We start from the raw sequence: 17,214 nt of genomic DNA, 5'->3' as shown, positions 1-17,214 counted from the left end.
ACACACCGCCAACTCTTGGACTACTCTTTCACCAACGAAAAGTGAGATTGACCCTCACGGCTAAAAGGGCGAGAATAGTCAGTGTGACAGGGATTCGAACCTCCGACTCTCAAATTACGAGTCGACTGCCTTAACTATCTGGCCATGTCGAACCTAAACGATTTGTAGTTTATACGTTTACAGGTTTTTTAACCTGTCTTTCCTTTCTGGTATTTTTCATGTAAAGATGAAGTTGTAGTATTGTGTTGTAGAATGATTGAAAGGAGATGTTAGTATTATTAATGGTATAAATATTCAAACTATTATTATTGTCTTCATTATTGTTATGTGCATTATTATTTTCTCGTTTCGACCGGTGAATCCTATGGCCTTCGTCAGGTGTTATATCAGACATTTTGTACACGTCACAAACAGAAAGATCTTTGTGAAATTATCGGAATTCGAACTCCCGAAGCTGTAATGCTGAATACGGGGAACTCCATCCAACCTGACTAACGTCTGACAACAGCTGGTGAATTCAGTGGTTTGAACGTTGTGAAAATGATAATACAGGCAATAATAACAAAAAAGACAATAATAGTTGAAGTAATTATATCATTAGTAATTTCTAGTGGCGTTTGAAAAAAGATTCGCTTGGATGTTATGATATCATACGGACGTATTAAACGGTATATTTTCTCCTAAGATTAACATCTTTTTGATGGAGATTCTTCTAATAAACACTAAACTCTAAACTGCTAATCACTCAGTCTCTCAAACTTTATTATACCTTCCTAGCTATTTTTCCTTTTTTTCCTAAATAACTAAAACGTTTCGAAATTTCTTATATTTTCCCAATATTTGTCGTTATCGCATCATGAGAATACTGTTGTACGCAAATCTTTTATAGAATATAATAATAAAACGGGTTGTCTGAATAGCTCTAGCAACAGTAAAGATAATAATAATATCAGATACGGAGTTCAGTACGACATATCTGTAAAAACTGTATGTAAGTTGGTTTAATGTAAATCAACAATTGTAATATTAAAAAAGTTTCTACACTTTTTCTGATGATTTAAAACTGTACTTCTGATCGCCTCACCACCTAGAGGAACATTTTAAGAAGAACAAAATGTTTCAGTTTTTGTGTTTTGCTTGTAAATTATAACATTTTTTTCATGGTTCTTTCAAAAGCCTAAGCTTACGAATAAGGGAAATATATCTCTAACTACTAATCGAGTCAGGTGCAACCTAGTGGTTAGTGTGTCTGGATTTCGAGTATAATTACATGTAGTTGGCATCTCTTTACCACAAAAATCGTGCTCCGCAACTTAAGGCCATCAGTGCTCTCCAGACGAATGGGTAAAATCTCACTATTGAGTAAAACAAAAGTACCCAAAACGTTGACGAAGAGAGCAATGGAATAGCTATTTTCCCTCGAGTTTATCAGTTATTTAGAGACGGCTCTGGAAGACAATGTTTCACACAAAAGTTCTACATAACAACATTGCTTAGCAGTTTATATATAGCCTTGCAGTGAATTGTATTTTGTTAAAAATAGAAACCTAAAAGACTTAAAGGTAAAATTGTCAAAGCACTCAATTCAAAGACATATAAAAGACATAAAAAGTTTTAAGATAACTTAATGTTTAAGAACATCCTCTAAACTAAAATATTGTATTTTCTTTTATTTCAAAGAAAGCCCTTATCATTTACATAATTATCAAGCTTTCTCTTAAACTCACTTAAATGTATCACCTCCATACCATCCGAAGGCATCCCATTCTAGAGACAAACTACACTGTACATTTGTGTACCCAAGTCTTAGCATTCTTACCGTAAAGTATGAAAAAGGTGGTACAACAGCACTATCACTTGTTTTTTCAAGAGAAAACAGTTTTAAGGATCGTATTCTCTCCTCACGTGACAAACCCTCCATCACAGGTATCTTTTTAGTAACCCTCTTGTGAACCTTTCCAACAGTTCAATGTCCCTACTAAGGCATGGAGCCCAAGACTGAACACAATACTCAAAATGTGGCCCAATCAATGACCTATACAACGAAATTATTACATATTTAGACTTGTGTTCAGTATATTTGTAAATATAACCTAAAATTCTATTTGCCTTACCAATAGCAACAGGACACTTCTTCGATAGCTTAAGAGACTGATTAACCATTACACAACCTTCCTTTCTTTTATTACAGTGCTACGTTTTCCTATCCCACTTGCTCCTCCCCTCTGACACAGCGGTTGTCTGCGGATTAAACCGCTAGAAATCTGGCTTTGATACCCGTGGTGGGCACAGCACAGATAGTCCATTTGTAATTTTGTGGTTAATTACAAACCCTTGCAAATTATGATAACTAACATACATTATCTTGCATTTATTATAATTAAAACCCATCTGACATTTATTTTCCCAAATGACTAAATGATCTAAATCCCTTTGTAAAGCAGCAGCACCCCGTCACAGACAGCATCACTCCAGACATTGAAATTATCAGAACATTTACGCAACTTATTGAACATTCCTCCATTTATGCCACTGATGTAAATTAAAATGAACATAATCCTATTGATTACGCCCTAAGGTTTCTCAATTGTGACATTAATTAATCCAGTTTGACTGAACTCCATTTATAACAACCCTCTACTTTCTTCTATCCAGCCACTCTTCTATCCACACGTATACAAATAATTTTTTACAAACCTTTTTTGTGCGACACTTTGTCAAACGCTTTCTGAAAATTCAGGTATGTCAAATATACAGCATTTCGTGACTCATCTATATAAACAGTAACATTTTCAAAGAATGTCAAAAGGGTTGTAAGGCAAAATTTTTCCCTTAGTGAAATCATGTTGACTATTTAATAAAATTCTAAACTTTATTAAATGACTTTGCAAAACATGTTTTATGAAACTTTCCAAAACCTTTTCCATAACTTATGTAAGACTAATGAGTCTATGCTTACTGAGACAATTTTTACCACTTCCCTTAAAAAAAGGAGAACCTTTAATTAACTTCCAATCTTCTGGTACCTGCCCACTATTTTAGAATTTCGTTTCCAAACATTTCATTAAGATAGACTCAGTTTGTTCACAAGGTCTATTTTTGTGTTATATGTGTTTGTATTTTTCTTATAGCAAAGCCATAGCGAACTATCTGCTGTATCCACCGAGGAGAATCGAACCCCCGATTTTAGTGTTGTAAATTCGCAGACTTACCGCTGTAAGGCACTAACTTAAATTACAAAGCAGGGAACAGCTAATTAGTAGAGGTTATTCGGGTGTCTGCAAATGATAAATAAATCAAAAAATCATGGCGAAACAAGACATGAACAAGTAACATTTAATAACATTGCATAACACAAACGTTTTAGTTTTGACATGAAGTATTCCACTTATAATATTCATAGAGAGAAGGAAGGACAGTACATGACAGCATTGTTATTAATTGAATTATTTTAAGGTTAAAACTCCTTCTAAACTGCGTGGTACTTAGCTCATGATATACAGTTGTAGTTGTGATATCCAATCAAATGTGACTTATTTGAGTTCTGATCCTAATTTGTACATATATATACCACTATATTTGTCACGCGAGCTTAACGATGTAAATGTTGTTTGTTTTAAAGAACAAAGTGTTTACTGTATTTCAGTAAACTCGTGGCTCACAGCTCTTGAAAGGTCTTGGGTTCTGAAGCAAGCAGTGAACTCCAACACGCTTGTAATAGTATATTACAGTCGTCTTGTTACTTCTGTCCGGGTAAAAACGGTGACGTACTTGAAAATTAAAAACAACAAATAAACTCAATAATAGGACATTTATTGCCATTTGCTTTAAACCGGGTAAGTAAAATGTTACAAATTTATATAAAGGGGATTACATTACGGTCAATACACACATCATTAACAAATAATATTTAAAATTTACATTAAAATTTCGCGTTACAGTGATACTAAAATACTTACTATTCGTGTATAGATATATATTTTCATATCTAATCCGCTATCTTTATTCTAAGAACCTATGAATGTGTGTGTGTGTTTTTCTTATAGCAAAGCCACATCGGGCTTTCTGCGGAGCCCACCGAGGGGAATCGAACTCCTGATTTTAGCGTTGTAAATCCGTCGACTTACCGCTGTATTAGTGGGGGGCACTTATGAATGGAAGTACAGAAGAATATGGTTTAATAAGTCTACAACACTACATATGGAAACCCGGCATGTCCAGGTGGGTTAAAGCATGCGACTCGTAATCTAAGGGTCGCGGGTTCGCATCCCCGTAACACCAAACATGCTTGCCCTTTCAGCCGTGGGGGCGTTATGATGTAACAGTCAATTCCTTATTCGTTGATAAAAGAGTAGTCCAAGAGTTGGCGGTTGGTATTAATGATTACCTGCCTTTCCTCTTGTCTTACATTGCTAAATTAGGGGTGGCAAGCGCAGATAGCCTTCGTCTAGCTTTGCGTAAAATTCAAATATTACATCTGTCATATCTAGTATGACCTGGTATAGCCAAGTCGTTAGGGGCGCTTGAGTCGTAATCTGAGGATTGGAGGTTCGAATCTTCGTCACACCAAGCATGCTCGCCCTTTCAGTTGTGCTATTATGTTTTTAATGGGCCAATATATAAAGATATGCCAGAAAATCATCATAAGACTTAATGTGATATGAAATCACAAGGACCGACGTATTACTTTTAATGTATTGCATGCAGTTACAACGTAACCATAATCATAAAAACCAACTGTCGGTCACTCAATCGAAAAGTCAATGTCGAATTCTCGGAATTTCGTGAATTACACAAGTCCAATTTCACTGTTTTTCCTACAATACTTTCTCTTTCCATTCTCCCTTCCCATTTTAGTTGAATTCAATTGCTAACATAAACGTAAGTATCCCCTGACGTTCGGCTTTTCCTGCTAGGTAAGGAGGTTTGTTTTTTTTTTATACCAAGTATATATCTAGCACCGAGTGAAGTTAATTTGTCGTTTGTTATGAAGATAAGTTGCTGAAAAATGATCAAATATTTACGATAAATGCGGTTTCAATAGAACTATTGCAGTAATGTATTTTATGTGATAAGAAAATAACTGTGGTCAATGAATGCTGGAACAAGAATTAATGATGGAACAAGAACCAATGCTGGAACAAGGATAAATGATACAACAAGGATCAATGACGGAACAAGGATCAATGATAGAACAAGGATCAATGATAGAACAAGAATCAATGCTGGAACAAGGATAAAAGATGCAACAAGGATCAATGCTGGAACAAGGATCAATGATAGAACAAGGATCAATGACGGAACAAGGATCAATGATAGAACAAGGATCAAAGACGGAACAAGGATCAATGATAGAACAAGGATCAATGATAGAACAAGGATCAATGCTGGAAAGAGACTCGTTAGGTAAAGGAGATATTTCTCATGACAGGCTCCGTCTTCCCGAAGCTAGAAAGCCTTTTATTTTTATTATGTCTGTTTACAGGCGGCAAAGTTGCAAATGAATATTGGAGGATGAAAATTTGGTAGACTTTGGATTCCCGTCATTTTTGACGGGCTTTTTATAGTGTTTGTGTAGAGAAGCGTATTACGCTTTGTAAGCATAATGAAAAAAATTAATAAAATACCAAATGTTTTAACAGAGTATTGGTCTGTCTTCAAATAATGAAGAAGTCAGATCAGTGCTCTGTCGAAGCGTATACGTATTAAGTAGTTTTATTTTACCTACAAATCGTTTTGTATTGTGTATACAAGTGTATACCGGTGGTTAAATAATTTCAGTATTAAAGTGGCCGTTTAAAACAAGTTTATGCTCAGATGACTACATTATCGGATGTATTTTACGGGTTGGATGTAAATGGATTATTAGCGTAGAGCATATAGCAGAGCATATTGACCTTGCTCTGTATAGTGGATTGCATCGTAATTACCGTATTGAGGAATTACATTCTATATGTGCTCTAAGAAGAAAGGACGCAAATACAAACGATTTGTTGTGAAATAAGGAAAGTTTTACACCAAGTGTATTAACTGTGGCGTAATAAACTGGTACACATATAATCTTATATATATATACGTGTGTGTGTGTTCGTACATATTTTTTTATATATAAATATAAGTATTAAGACGAATCAACAAAATAAAAAGCGTACTGAGGCACTGATTTGTTATATAAATAACTGAAAACAGTTCTAGATCTTTACGAACTTATAGTCTTTTACCGGTTTGAGCAACAAAATTAAATTCTAGAACATTCTGTTGTTAGACTTTTGCTGATGAATTCTGGTTTACCCTTTCATCTTTACGCATGTATTATGGTTAGAAACTATCAAACGTTCCTAGAACTTAACGGTAAGTGAAATGTAACTTCACTTAACAACTTTAACACTTTAGTGTAATCTACCCAACTACATAGACTTGACGATTATATAGCATAGACAAATAGGCTAGAATTAATTGTAGCTGGAATTATCACCACAGTTTTTACCCTTAAATATTTCAAACATTAACTCACACTCTCATTAATGTGGAACAGCCAGGGGTAATTAATGTGCTTGCACTGTGAATCTGAGAATTCATATTTTTTCAAAATTGGTTACCACAAAAACTGTGCACCACACTATGGAATCGTAGTTACGCTGTAAGCCTCAAATAACATCCCACTGTTCCTTCAGACAAGACTAGTTCAAGAGTTGGCGTGCTGCATATGGTTGACGAGTTACCCTCCCTCTAGTCAACAGTTTAAAATAATAACAGGTACATAACAATTGTGTACTTTCACACAAAATGGCTAAATAAACAATCCATCCATCCCAAACATTCAAGCAATACTTTATACATTTATCGCACTATATTTTTCTACAAGTTCTAAATGACATAAAGCTTTTACCCCTTATATATTTCAAGGTATTCATTCGGATAATATTTCAAAAGCGTTGTAAAAGGTATGTTACGTTTCTCTACAAAAGCTAAATAACGCAAGAATATAATAAAACAATTGCTACCATGACATCCAGCTGCTGCTATGAAGAAGTGTACTTTCTGCTTCAACTAACCCTAATATTAGTCAACGTGGAAACTTCGAGGCCATTACCTTCAATTGTCCTGTTTAACTATCACTTTTGTTACGTCGCTGTTGTGGTCAGAAAATTATCCTGGTTGATTATACGAAGAACTTGATTCTCGTGTTCACTCTACTGGTTCGGAATATGTTAATTGCGTACAATTAACTTTGAGTTAAACAACAATAGCACAAAACTGTAAATAAAATGAAGGTCTGATGCATTAGGAAAAACGAAAACAATTGGATACCTCTTTAACACTCATTCAGTCAACATAGTTATATTTACGAAGAAGAGGTTACGTAGAAATTAACAAGTTTTATTGTGAAATGTATCCTACCTACTTCATTAACAGCAAACAACAGATCGTTACCAGAGAACACGTGCATATACACTGCTCAACTAATTATAAAAAATATGAATATAAAAACCTGAACTGAAGGGTTTTCCTATTTCGCAAACATTAAAAAGTTCGTATAAAGATTATTTGTGGCCATAGACGTATAGAAATTTGATGATATTCTCAAAAGCTGTTTAACAGGAGAGATGGGTGGATTATATTACGTTAGAACTGTCAACGTCATGTTTCGCATGTTGATAAGATGTTTATATATCTTGTTAACAAGACTAATTCAAGAGTTTTTTTTTATGTTTTGTAAGTAGTGACCTATGGCATGTTCCCCTCCCAAGTGGCACAGTAGTATGTCTACGGACTTCTGTCACTTGAAACCAGATTTCATTACTGAGTATGATTTTGCGTTGTTGGCTTAACTTGGAGTTAGGACTAATTTAAATATCTTTAGATTGTCAAACATTGGGACATATTATTAGGATTTCGGTCAAATCTGATTGATATTTTGTTTTGAGGAACATTTCATTATCCATTACTGAAATTCATAAATAAATAATTATGCAGTTAGTCCTCTGAATAATAATAGATAATTTATTTTAAGAGTAAGTCGCATGATGGCCAAATACGTAAATTATTAGGGGTAACATTCTCGATAAAATAAACAAATCAAGATACTCAGCTGGGTGAAGTGGACTTCTTTTTGAAAAAACAAAATACACGTAAACATCAGTAAACACAAAGCAGCTGAAATAAGTCCTGGTACTAGTGCAGTCTTGAAAAATAAGTTCCGATACTCAGTACCGGTGAGTACCGGCAGAATTTTACCACGGTACTCAGTACCGGTGAGTGCCGGCAGAATTTTACCACGGTACTCAGTACCGGTGAGTACCGGCAGAATTTTACCACGGTACTCAGTACCGGTGAGTACCGGCAGAATTTTACCACGGTACTCAGTACCGGTGAGTGCCGGCAGAATTTTACCACGGTACTCAGTACCGGTGAGTACCGGCAGAATTTTACCACGGTACTCAGTACCGGTGAGTACCGGCAGAATTTTACCACGGTACTCAGTACCGGTGAGTGCCGGCAGAATTTTACCACGGTACTCAGTACCGGTGAGTGCCGGCAGAATTTTACCACGGTACTCAGTACCGGTGAGTACCGGCAGAATTTTACCACGGTACTCAGTACCGGTGAGTGCCGGCAGAATTTTACCACGGTACTCAGTACCGGTGAGTACCGGCAGAATTTTACCACGGTACTCAGTACCGGTGAGTACCGGCAGAATTTTACCAATTGTGGTAAGTAAAAGACTATAAATCCAAATCAAACAAAATTCTTAATTTTCTACACTAAATGAGCCATTTTTTATTTTTCCATCTGCACTGATAATTCGTGAATTCTGCAAAACTAGTCTCAAAAGAATAGATTATACCTCTGAGTAATATTTTTCTCACTGAAACCCACGTTTTCGTGAGGAAAGAAAATTCATAAATAAACAAAAATTACTTTAGCAAAGATGGCGTGCTAGATGCTGTTTAAATACAATCGAATCATTATATGCTTTAGTTTTCTTTTCTGATTTATAACATTTACTGTTTTTAGATATTTAGTTATACAAGGTGTCTTTATTAATTTAACAGATACATTTTAAAATATTTAAGTCCAGATTTATATACTTAGCCTAACTTTGATAATATTTTTTTAATTCACCACATTTAATGTTAGACCGTAATTTGTAGTCGCCTTAATTTAAAACTGGGATATGATCGAGTGCAACTTAATAGGATTTGGACTTCATTATCAAATGTTTTATATCATTTTCTCTGAGTCTCTAATGATAGTTTTCACATCAAAATGAATGGCTTCTAATTTTATTTCTGCTTCTAATTCCATATTAATTACCCAACCGTATCGAAAAAGAATTTGCAGCCAACTCTTGGAAATATTTATATTTCTTTTGCTGTTTTAACAGAAATATCGACATTTAATATGCACTTTGTGTCATTGTATTGAAATCTGAAATACAACAGACAAAAATAAGAAAAAAAATTAATATATATATATATATATATATATATACACACATAGAGAAAGAGATAAACATTATCAGAAAGATGAAGATAAGCCCCTTTAATATAAATCATGCGAGTGTAAATAATTATAGAGATAAAAATGAATGAAAATAGTGCATACAGCTAAACAGGAAAACAGCATTCGAAAAATTAGTTATTCATCATATATGTACAGAAAAAGGTATGAAGTTTATTTGGGGGGAAATAAAACATAAAAACGCATATTGATAATTTCAGTTGTGTTATGGGTAAAAACATTATCATAAACATACAGTAAATATTTGTAGAAAAAAGGACGTTATGATTAGCTAGATATCTTGCTTCAAAAAGCTATGTAAGCACATTTGCTTCGAGAACCTAGGTAAGAACATCTTGCTTCGAGAATCTATGTAAGAACATCTTGCTTCAAGAACCTATGTAAGAACATTTTGTTCCGAGAAGCAACCTAAGAACATCTTGTTTCGAGAAGCTATGTAAGAACATCTTGTTTGAAAAAGCTATGTAAGACATCTTGCTTGAAGAAACTACGTAACAACATCTTGCTTCAAGAAGCTATGTAAGAACACATTTATTATTAATCTGTAAGTAAAACTGAAGATCAAGTCGTTAGAAAATTGCAACCATAAGTAGCTAAAAGAATAGTTTATCTTCCATACAAGCTTGAGTATTTCATTTGGTTATGAAGAAATATAAGCTGTAGCATTTATATCTAAACAAACATTTTCGAACATTAGTCGTGCATAAAAGCAGAAAGCCTAACTTTAAACGCACACTGCTTCTCCCTCTGTACATATGTAGAATACTTAATTTTAGAACTGCTCTTTCTGTCACCAAATATAAAAGCAGAAAGCCTAACTTTAAACGCACACTGCTTCTCCCTCTGTACATATGTAGAATACTTAATTTTAGAACTGCTCTTTCTGTCACCAAATATAAAAGTTGAAAGCCTAACTTTAAACGCATACTGATTCTCCCTCTGTACATATGTAGAATACTTAATTTTAGAACTGCTCTTTCTGTCACCAAATATAAAAGTTGAAAGCCTAATTTGGAACCCGCTCTCTCTGTCTTCATATTTAAGCGTTGAAGGCCTAGTTTAAACATTGTTGTGCCAGTGTAGACTTCTTTATGTCATTTACGTTCGTGCACTGTCTAGTCTCTGAATAAACCGGAACTGACTATACTTTCATTCATTTATCTGGAAATGGTTTTCATTTACGAAAATAAAATTGTTATATAACTAATGTTGCAGAACTTTCAGCGAGATGGCGTTTACAGCGTTTGTTCTTGTATAGTTTGTTTTGAATTTCGCACATAGCTACTCGAGGGTTATCCGCGTTAGCCGTCTCTAATTTAGCAGTGTAAGACTAGAGGGAAGGTAGTTAGTCATCACCACCCACTCTTTGGCAAATCTTTTACCAACGAATCGTGAGATTGATCGTCACATTATAATGCTCCCACGACTGAAAGGGCGAGTATGCTTGCTGTTACACGGATTCGAACCCCCGACCTTCGGATTACGAGCCAAATGCTTTAATCACTTGGCTACGCCGGGCCTTGTTTTTATGTACTCGGTTCTTAAGGTATCTATTTCTTTTCCCGTGTGCATTGTCATCGTTACCAATTGATGTGACGTCTGTAGAAAAGTTATATTAGTGATTCACTTTTTGAGTTCTGGCATAATAAGAAAACCTAAATAAATAATGGAGACAAAAAACAGCTAGAAAAAAAAATATAACAGTTGTTTTCATATCTGTAATTTCTTCTATAACACTGTAACTGATACATGTTAATAACGTTTTCTAACGACTCCCGCTAGTACAGCGGTAAGTCTCAGGATTTACAACGCTACAATGGGGGTGCGCTCCCCCTTAGTGGGCTCAGCAGACACACACACACACACACACACGTTTTCTAACATAATTTCTTTATGTATTTTTGTGCCCAAATCTGTTGAGAAAATTCTTGATCTGTCATTAATTATTTCTTTATTTTTTTATCGACTGAAGTGTGAATGAACTCACATTTCATGACCTTTATTTTGAACTCAACTTTTGGCCTAAATTCCATTGACTGTTACTTTTAGACATCTTATACAAGCATGATAAAGTAGCCAACTAGGGTAATCGAAGTGGAAGTAATACAGCGTTAAAGGGGTAGGTACTGTGGTACGTAAACAAATACTGTGTTTATTTATTCAAGTCGAGCGCAAGTTCGAGAACTTTCCAAACCTCTCTTGTGCGACCTCAATATGTTAAAATAACCATCTCCCATCCATCTCACAGTGAAACATTCTAAATTATTTATGGTAGATCTGTTTATGGTAGATCAAACTAGAGGAAAAACCTACAATCCGTTAAAATCAGGAATGCGTTTTTTATATATAAAAGAACAGCAAAATTTTAATGGTTCTTCATTCCAGGGTTTTTTCTTTGTCTCCTTGTCTCTCACCCTAGCGGTGTGAATACTTATTAAAAAAACAACAACACACTTTTGCCATATCGACGTGACACTTGTATATTATTCCGTAATGTGTTCTATTAGTTATGAAGTGAAACTAACAGGAATTATTCTTATTATTTTTTATTACTGTTGAAATTTATAGTAACACAATATGTTGGACATGGTGGTCTAAGACAAAGTTCAAACGCAAAGCTTAAAAACTTAGTGACAAAACAATTTTCTCCCAAAAGATAAGTGTTGATAAATATTTGACTAATAACGTTTGCTTCTGTAATGTGTGTACCGTGTTGCCCAAAATCTCCAGGTTTTGTAGTGGCGATTTAATTGAAACTGCTATATATCAGTATTTGAGAACTGATCGTGATGTTCATGGTTAATGAAGAGCGTTTTGTATTTGGTGACAAAAAATTGGTTACTTTTTATTTCTTTGGTTCGTTTTGAATTTCGCGCAAAGCTACGCGAGAACTATCTGCGCTAGCCGTCCCTAATTTAGCAGTATAAGACTAGAGGGAAGGCAACTAGTCATCATCACCCACCGCCAACTCGTGGGCTACTCTATTACCAATAAATAGAAGAATGGATGATCACATTATAACGCCTCCACGGCTGTAAGGACGAGGGTGTATAGTGTGACGGGTTTTCTTTTATTGTGTGATTGGAAAGTAAAATAAAAATTATTTATAACCTTTTTTATATATAAATTTATCGACAACAAATTAAAAAAATGCTTCATTACCTGGACGACGACTGAAAGACACAATTTGCTGAACATCCAGGTCGAAGATCATGTCGTTCACGAATAATCGTCGCTAATTTTATAATGTGGAGAGGACAGAAGGCACCCACTGCATGAAACTTTGCTCTAAACCGAACAGGGGAACTAGCTGTTATTCTTACATTTTACCCATGGCTTAAAATGTGAAGTATGTGCCGTAGCACGCCACGTCTCGAACCATAGATTCCCGGTCTGACACACTAACTGCTAGTCCACGATAAGGTCTGAAACATTGGATTTTTTTCCCTGTATGTGAAAGTCGATTTTATACCTTTTACAAAATTACACTATGTCGCTTTAAAGAATTATGTCATTTTCTCTGGTTTATTCATGGCCTTGATGTAGATAGTTTATTAATGCTTTGAAATTATACTTATTTTTATTTTATAGCAGCATCTTAGTACTTCAAGTAGTGTAATCCTAACTAATGTGACCACTGCTGGTGATCCTTACACCTCTGCTCTCTCCGTTATTTATAGAAATTAAGAGAATGGGATATGAATACAAGTGGCTATTGGTGTATCTTTACCAAACTGGAAGTATGACTAGTTCTATACAAGAGGTTATTGCTGTATCTCTACCAAACTGGAAGTATGACTAGTTTTATACAAGTAGTTATTGCTGTATCTCTACCAAACTGGAAGTATGACTAGTTCTATACAAGTGGTTATTGCTGTATCTCTACCAAACTGGAAGTATGACTAGTTCAATACAAGTGGCTATTGGTGTATCTTTACCAAACGGGAAGTGTGACTAGTGCTACCATTAAAATACAGAAAAGGGAATGAGAGGTGGATAAAACTGAATGACCAGGTTTTGAAGCTAGGTTTGTAACGTCGCACAAAACAACCGGTTTGTAGATACGTTTTCTTTCTGATGACAGACATTCTTCTAACCTTGTTCTACCTCCTGCTAAACATTCCGCTCTATTTTTACTCCGAAGAAATCAACTGTCTACTATAGGTGTGGTAGTGCAACTGTTGTTATTAGGCTGAATTACAGCTTTAAGAAAACTTAATCGTTTAGTTACGGACTCTGTCCAATTGACCATTTCACAGTTATCTGGTAGCGCCATGATGCGAGTAATTTTAAAATCACCTAATGTGTATTATCTCTTCCATTTTACCTCTGTTCAGTTAGTGATAGAATAAGAAGTAATGTTAAAACGAAGCATTCTCGTGACCTGGATTTGCTACCAAATGTCAGACATGAAAAATCTAATGCTTTATTTGAGAATAAAAATGGAAAAGTAGCAAGTATTTCTAAGGGGAATTAATTTTAAAAACATAATTGTGCTATTTAAAGACGATTTTATTGGCAAGGACAGAAAATTAAAATTATTATTATAATACCTGCATATCTTCATATGACAAATTCTCAATCAAAATATGTAGGCATAAGTCAGTGAATTGTTACCGTTTAAAAAAGAGAGAGAGAAACTGCTGAATATGAAGTAAATAAAAATTGTAGACAAAAATAATGCGTTATTACAAGTATGAATAATTATTTCTCTACTATTTAAAAAATCATCTTCGACGCACTTTGATTTTCGTAATAAAGATTTCAAACATACAATGAAACCTTAATTGTAAGTTGTTTTCTTCACATTTACATGTTAACCAGTCAACAAATCGTGTATTGGTGCTATAAAATCATCAGGCTTAGAAGATGCTGATGATATTTTGGAGTTGACTATAGCTTGAATTTCTCTTGCTGGATATATTTGATGGTTTTTTTGGTTGTTTTTAATTTCGCAAAAAGTTACACGAGGAGTAATCTGTGCTAGTTGTCCCTAATTAAACAGTGTAAAATTAGAAGAAAGGCAGCTAGTCATCACCACCCACCGCCAATTCTTGGGCTACTCTTTTACTGACGATTGGGTAATTGATAGTTGCTTATAACAACCCCGCGACTAAAAGGATGAGCATGTTTGGTGTGACAGGGATTCGAACTAATGATTCTCCGATTACGAGTTGAGCGCCCTAACCACCTGGCCATGCCGGGTCCGATCTCTTCGAATTTTGTACATTTACGCCCAAATTTTTGTTTTATCCTTCCGCTTTACTTTCGGTATGAATTCTTTAACATTTGGATATTCAACAGTATCCGCTGACCTATTTTAATACTAAGGTTTTATTAGCAAACATTTTATCAAATTAAAAATTATAATGATAAGATTTTAATACTCTTTGCTTTATGTTGTAAAATATATTAGCAAAATATTTGACTGTGATGACAAATTAAGGTGTACTGCTGTTAGCTGAATACGAACACGTAGTTTGGCCCGGCATGGCCAAGCGTGTTAAGGCGTGCGACTCGTAATCTGAGGGTCGCGGGTTCAAATCCTCGTCGCACCAAACATGCTCGCCCTTTCAGCCGTGTGGGCGTTATAATGTTACGAGCAATCCCACTATTCGTGGGTAAAAGAGTAGCCCAAGAGTTGACTGTAGGTGGTGATGACTAGCTGCCTTCCATCTTGTCTTACATTGGTAAATTAGGGACGGCTAGCCCAGATAGCCATCGAGTAGCTTTGTGCGAAATTCAAAAACAAAACTAACTAACAAACTAACACGCCGACAAATTAGTTTTCGTTGCAATCGCTCTCGGCAGTTGTAAACAGGTGTAAAAAGTTTACATGAACCAAAATAGTAAGTAACTTCTCTCTTTTTGTTAATATTCTAGGTTGTTTAGCCCAATAAGAAATGACTTGTTTTTTTTCCTTTATAACAAATATTAAATCAAATTATTTCGACGCTATCTGAAGTTAATTCAAAATAAATGTTTTGACGATTGATTAATTTTTATGACTGTTACAAATCTTTCATAACGACATAAAGAACTTTCAAATATACCCAAACTTTTAATCCGTAACTCAACAGCTGCAGGTGACCAAGTGGAAAGATTGAGGGCTTATGATGGTAAAAATTTTGTTTCGTTACCCGCAGTGGGCATAGCATAGATAGGATATTGTGTAGCGTTGTGCTTAACAACAAACATAACTGAATCGAGGAATTACTTTCAGATCGGACGGTATGAAATCTGCATCGAATTAATTGATTTTACTGTTTCGGTGTTTGCAGCTTTAAAGATTATTGTTTTAATATTTTTATGTTTAAGTAAATTGTAGTTTCTTAGCTTAACATCCGTGTTTTAAGGAAAATTCTTAAAGGTTTCACTATTTACTGTATTGTAATATTGTTTTACAGCAAATGCCGTTTCGTCAAACAGTATTCTTCCTAGATATGTTTTAAATTGAAATTGTATGTACATACAATAAACATGCCCGGCCCTTCAAGGATGGCCCGGCATGGCCAGGTCGTGAAGGCACTCGACTCGTAATCTGAAGGTTAGGGGATCGAATCCCCCTCATACCGAACATACCCGCCCTTTCAGCGTTAGTAAAAGAGTAGCCCAAGAATTAACAGTGGGTGGTGATGACTAGCTGCCTTCCCCCTAGTCTTACACTTGTAAATTAGAGACGGCTGGCGCAAATATCCCTCGTGTAGCTTTGCGAAAATTCAAAGACGAGTAAACCTTATACAAGCTTAAATGTATTAATTACTTCGTTCCATTTTGTGAAACAAGATAACATAAAGATATATTTGTGTTGCAATATCTAAGTCATGTATAATAGTTTATTGTAAAAAATTATTATATCTATATTATATTATATATTACATCTATAGAACTTTGTGCTCTTAATTTCAACATCGTATCACAGGAAATACCCACGTAGACGTGAAAGAATTTAATGATACCTGTCATTCAGTTCTAATTCTTAGAAGTAAATTTTGCAATTAATATTTTTATTCAGCCAAGTTAAATACTTCCAGTAATATATATACACAAAGACATCTTTATTTAGTGTTGAAAGCGATCCGGTTTCGCCGCAAGAGCTACAGGGTATAACCTTTCATCTTTTGCACTGTGTATAATGAATACATTAACTACACATTAACTACACATTATAGGTAACAAAGGTTATACTGTGATCAGTTGAAAACATTTTTCTTCAACTGTGTCGGCTCTCTTATGTCCAGCTTCAATCGATACTGTAGAATGTAGTTCTGTGAATCTTTAGGTGTAAAAGTGAATTTTGTAGTTTATATAATCTCCCTTGTGCAATGGTTTCCGGGTCTACCAATCACTCGTAGCACCTACTTTTATTCTTTTGCTGTAATGCCGTAAAAGTAGAAATTTTGAACGTATATTGAATGGCATCTACCTAAACTGTACCAGTCTGGAACTGTGGTTTTACTGTTGCTTTGGTCATACTTTGGATTTTGAGAGCTCATGTAAACTAATAAATATAGGTTTTCAGAATTTGTGTAACCAAAATGTGAACAGCAACAAAAAGTTGGTGATACTCTTTAGTTTGACGAGTGTGGAGAACCATGAACAACATTTCGCAATAATTTAATTTCTCATATTATTGTGATGTACAAACCTTCATAAAGATTTAGTTATGCTCTATCCAGATATCTGCAG

The 17,214-nt window shown here is 34.9% G+C and overlaps 1 protein-coding gene across 1 annotated transcript in view; it reads right to left on the bottom strand.

Moving 5' to 3' along the window:
• LOC143251969 (uncharacterized) overlaps positions 1-7,025 on the bottom strand; it is a 170,798-nt gene extending 163,773 nt beyond the window's left edge. Inside the window, exon 1 of the mRNA XM_076503389.1 lies at positions 7,005-7,025. Coding sequence (XP_076359504.1) covers positions 7,005-7,007 — 3 coding nt within the window. The 5' untranslated portion in view covers positions 7,008-7,025. The remainder of the gene's footprint in view (positions 1-7,004) is intronic.
• Positions 7,026-17,214: the final 10,189 nt, after the last annotated feature.

The sequence above is a fragment of the Tachypleus tridentatus genome, chromosome 6 (assembly GCF_004210375.1).
Source record: "Tachypleus tridentatus isolate NWPU-2018 chromosome 6, ASM421037v1, whole genome shotgun sequence".
In the NCBI taxonomy this organism is placed as follows: domain Eukaryota; kingdom Metazoa; phylum Arthropoda; class Merostomata; order Xiphosura; family Limulidae; genus Tachypleus; species Tachypleus tridentatus.
The sequence above is the reverse complement of the archived record's forward strand: the minus strand, read 5'-3'. Positions and strand labels throughout refer to the sequence as shown.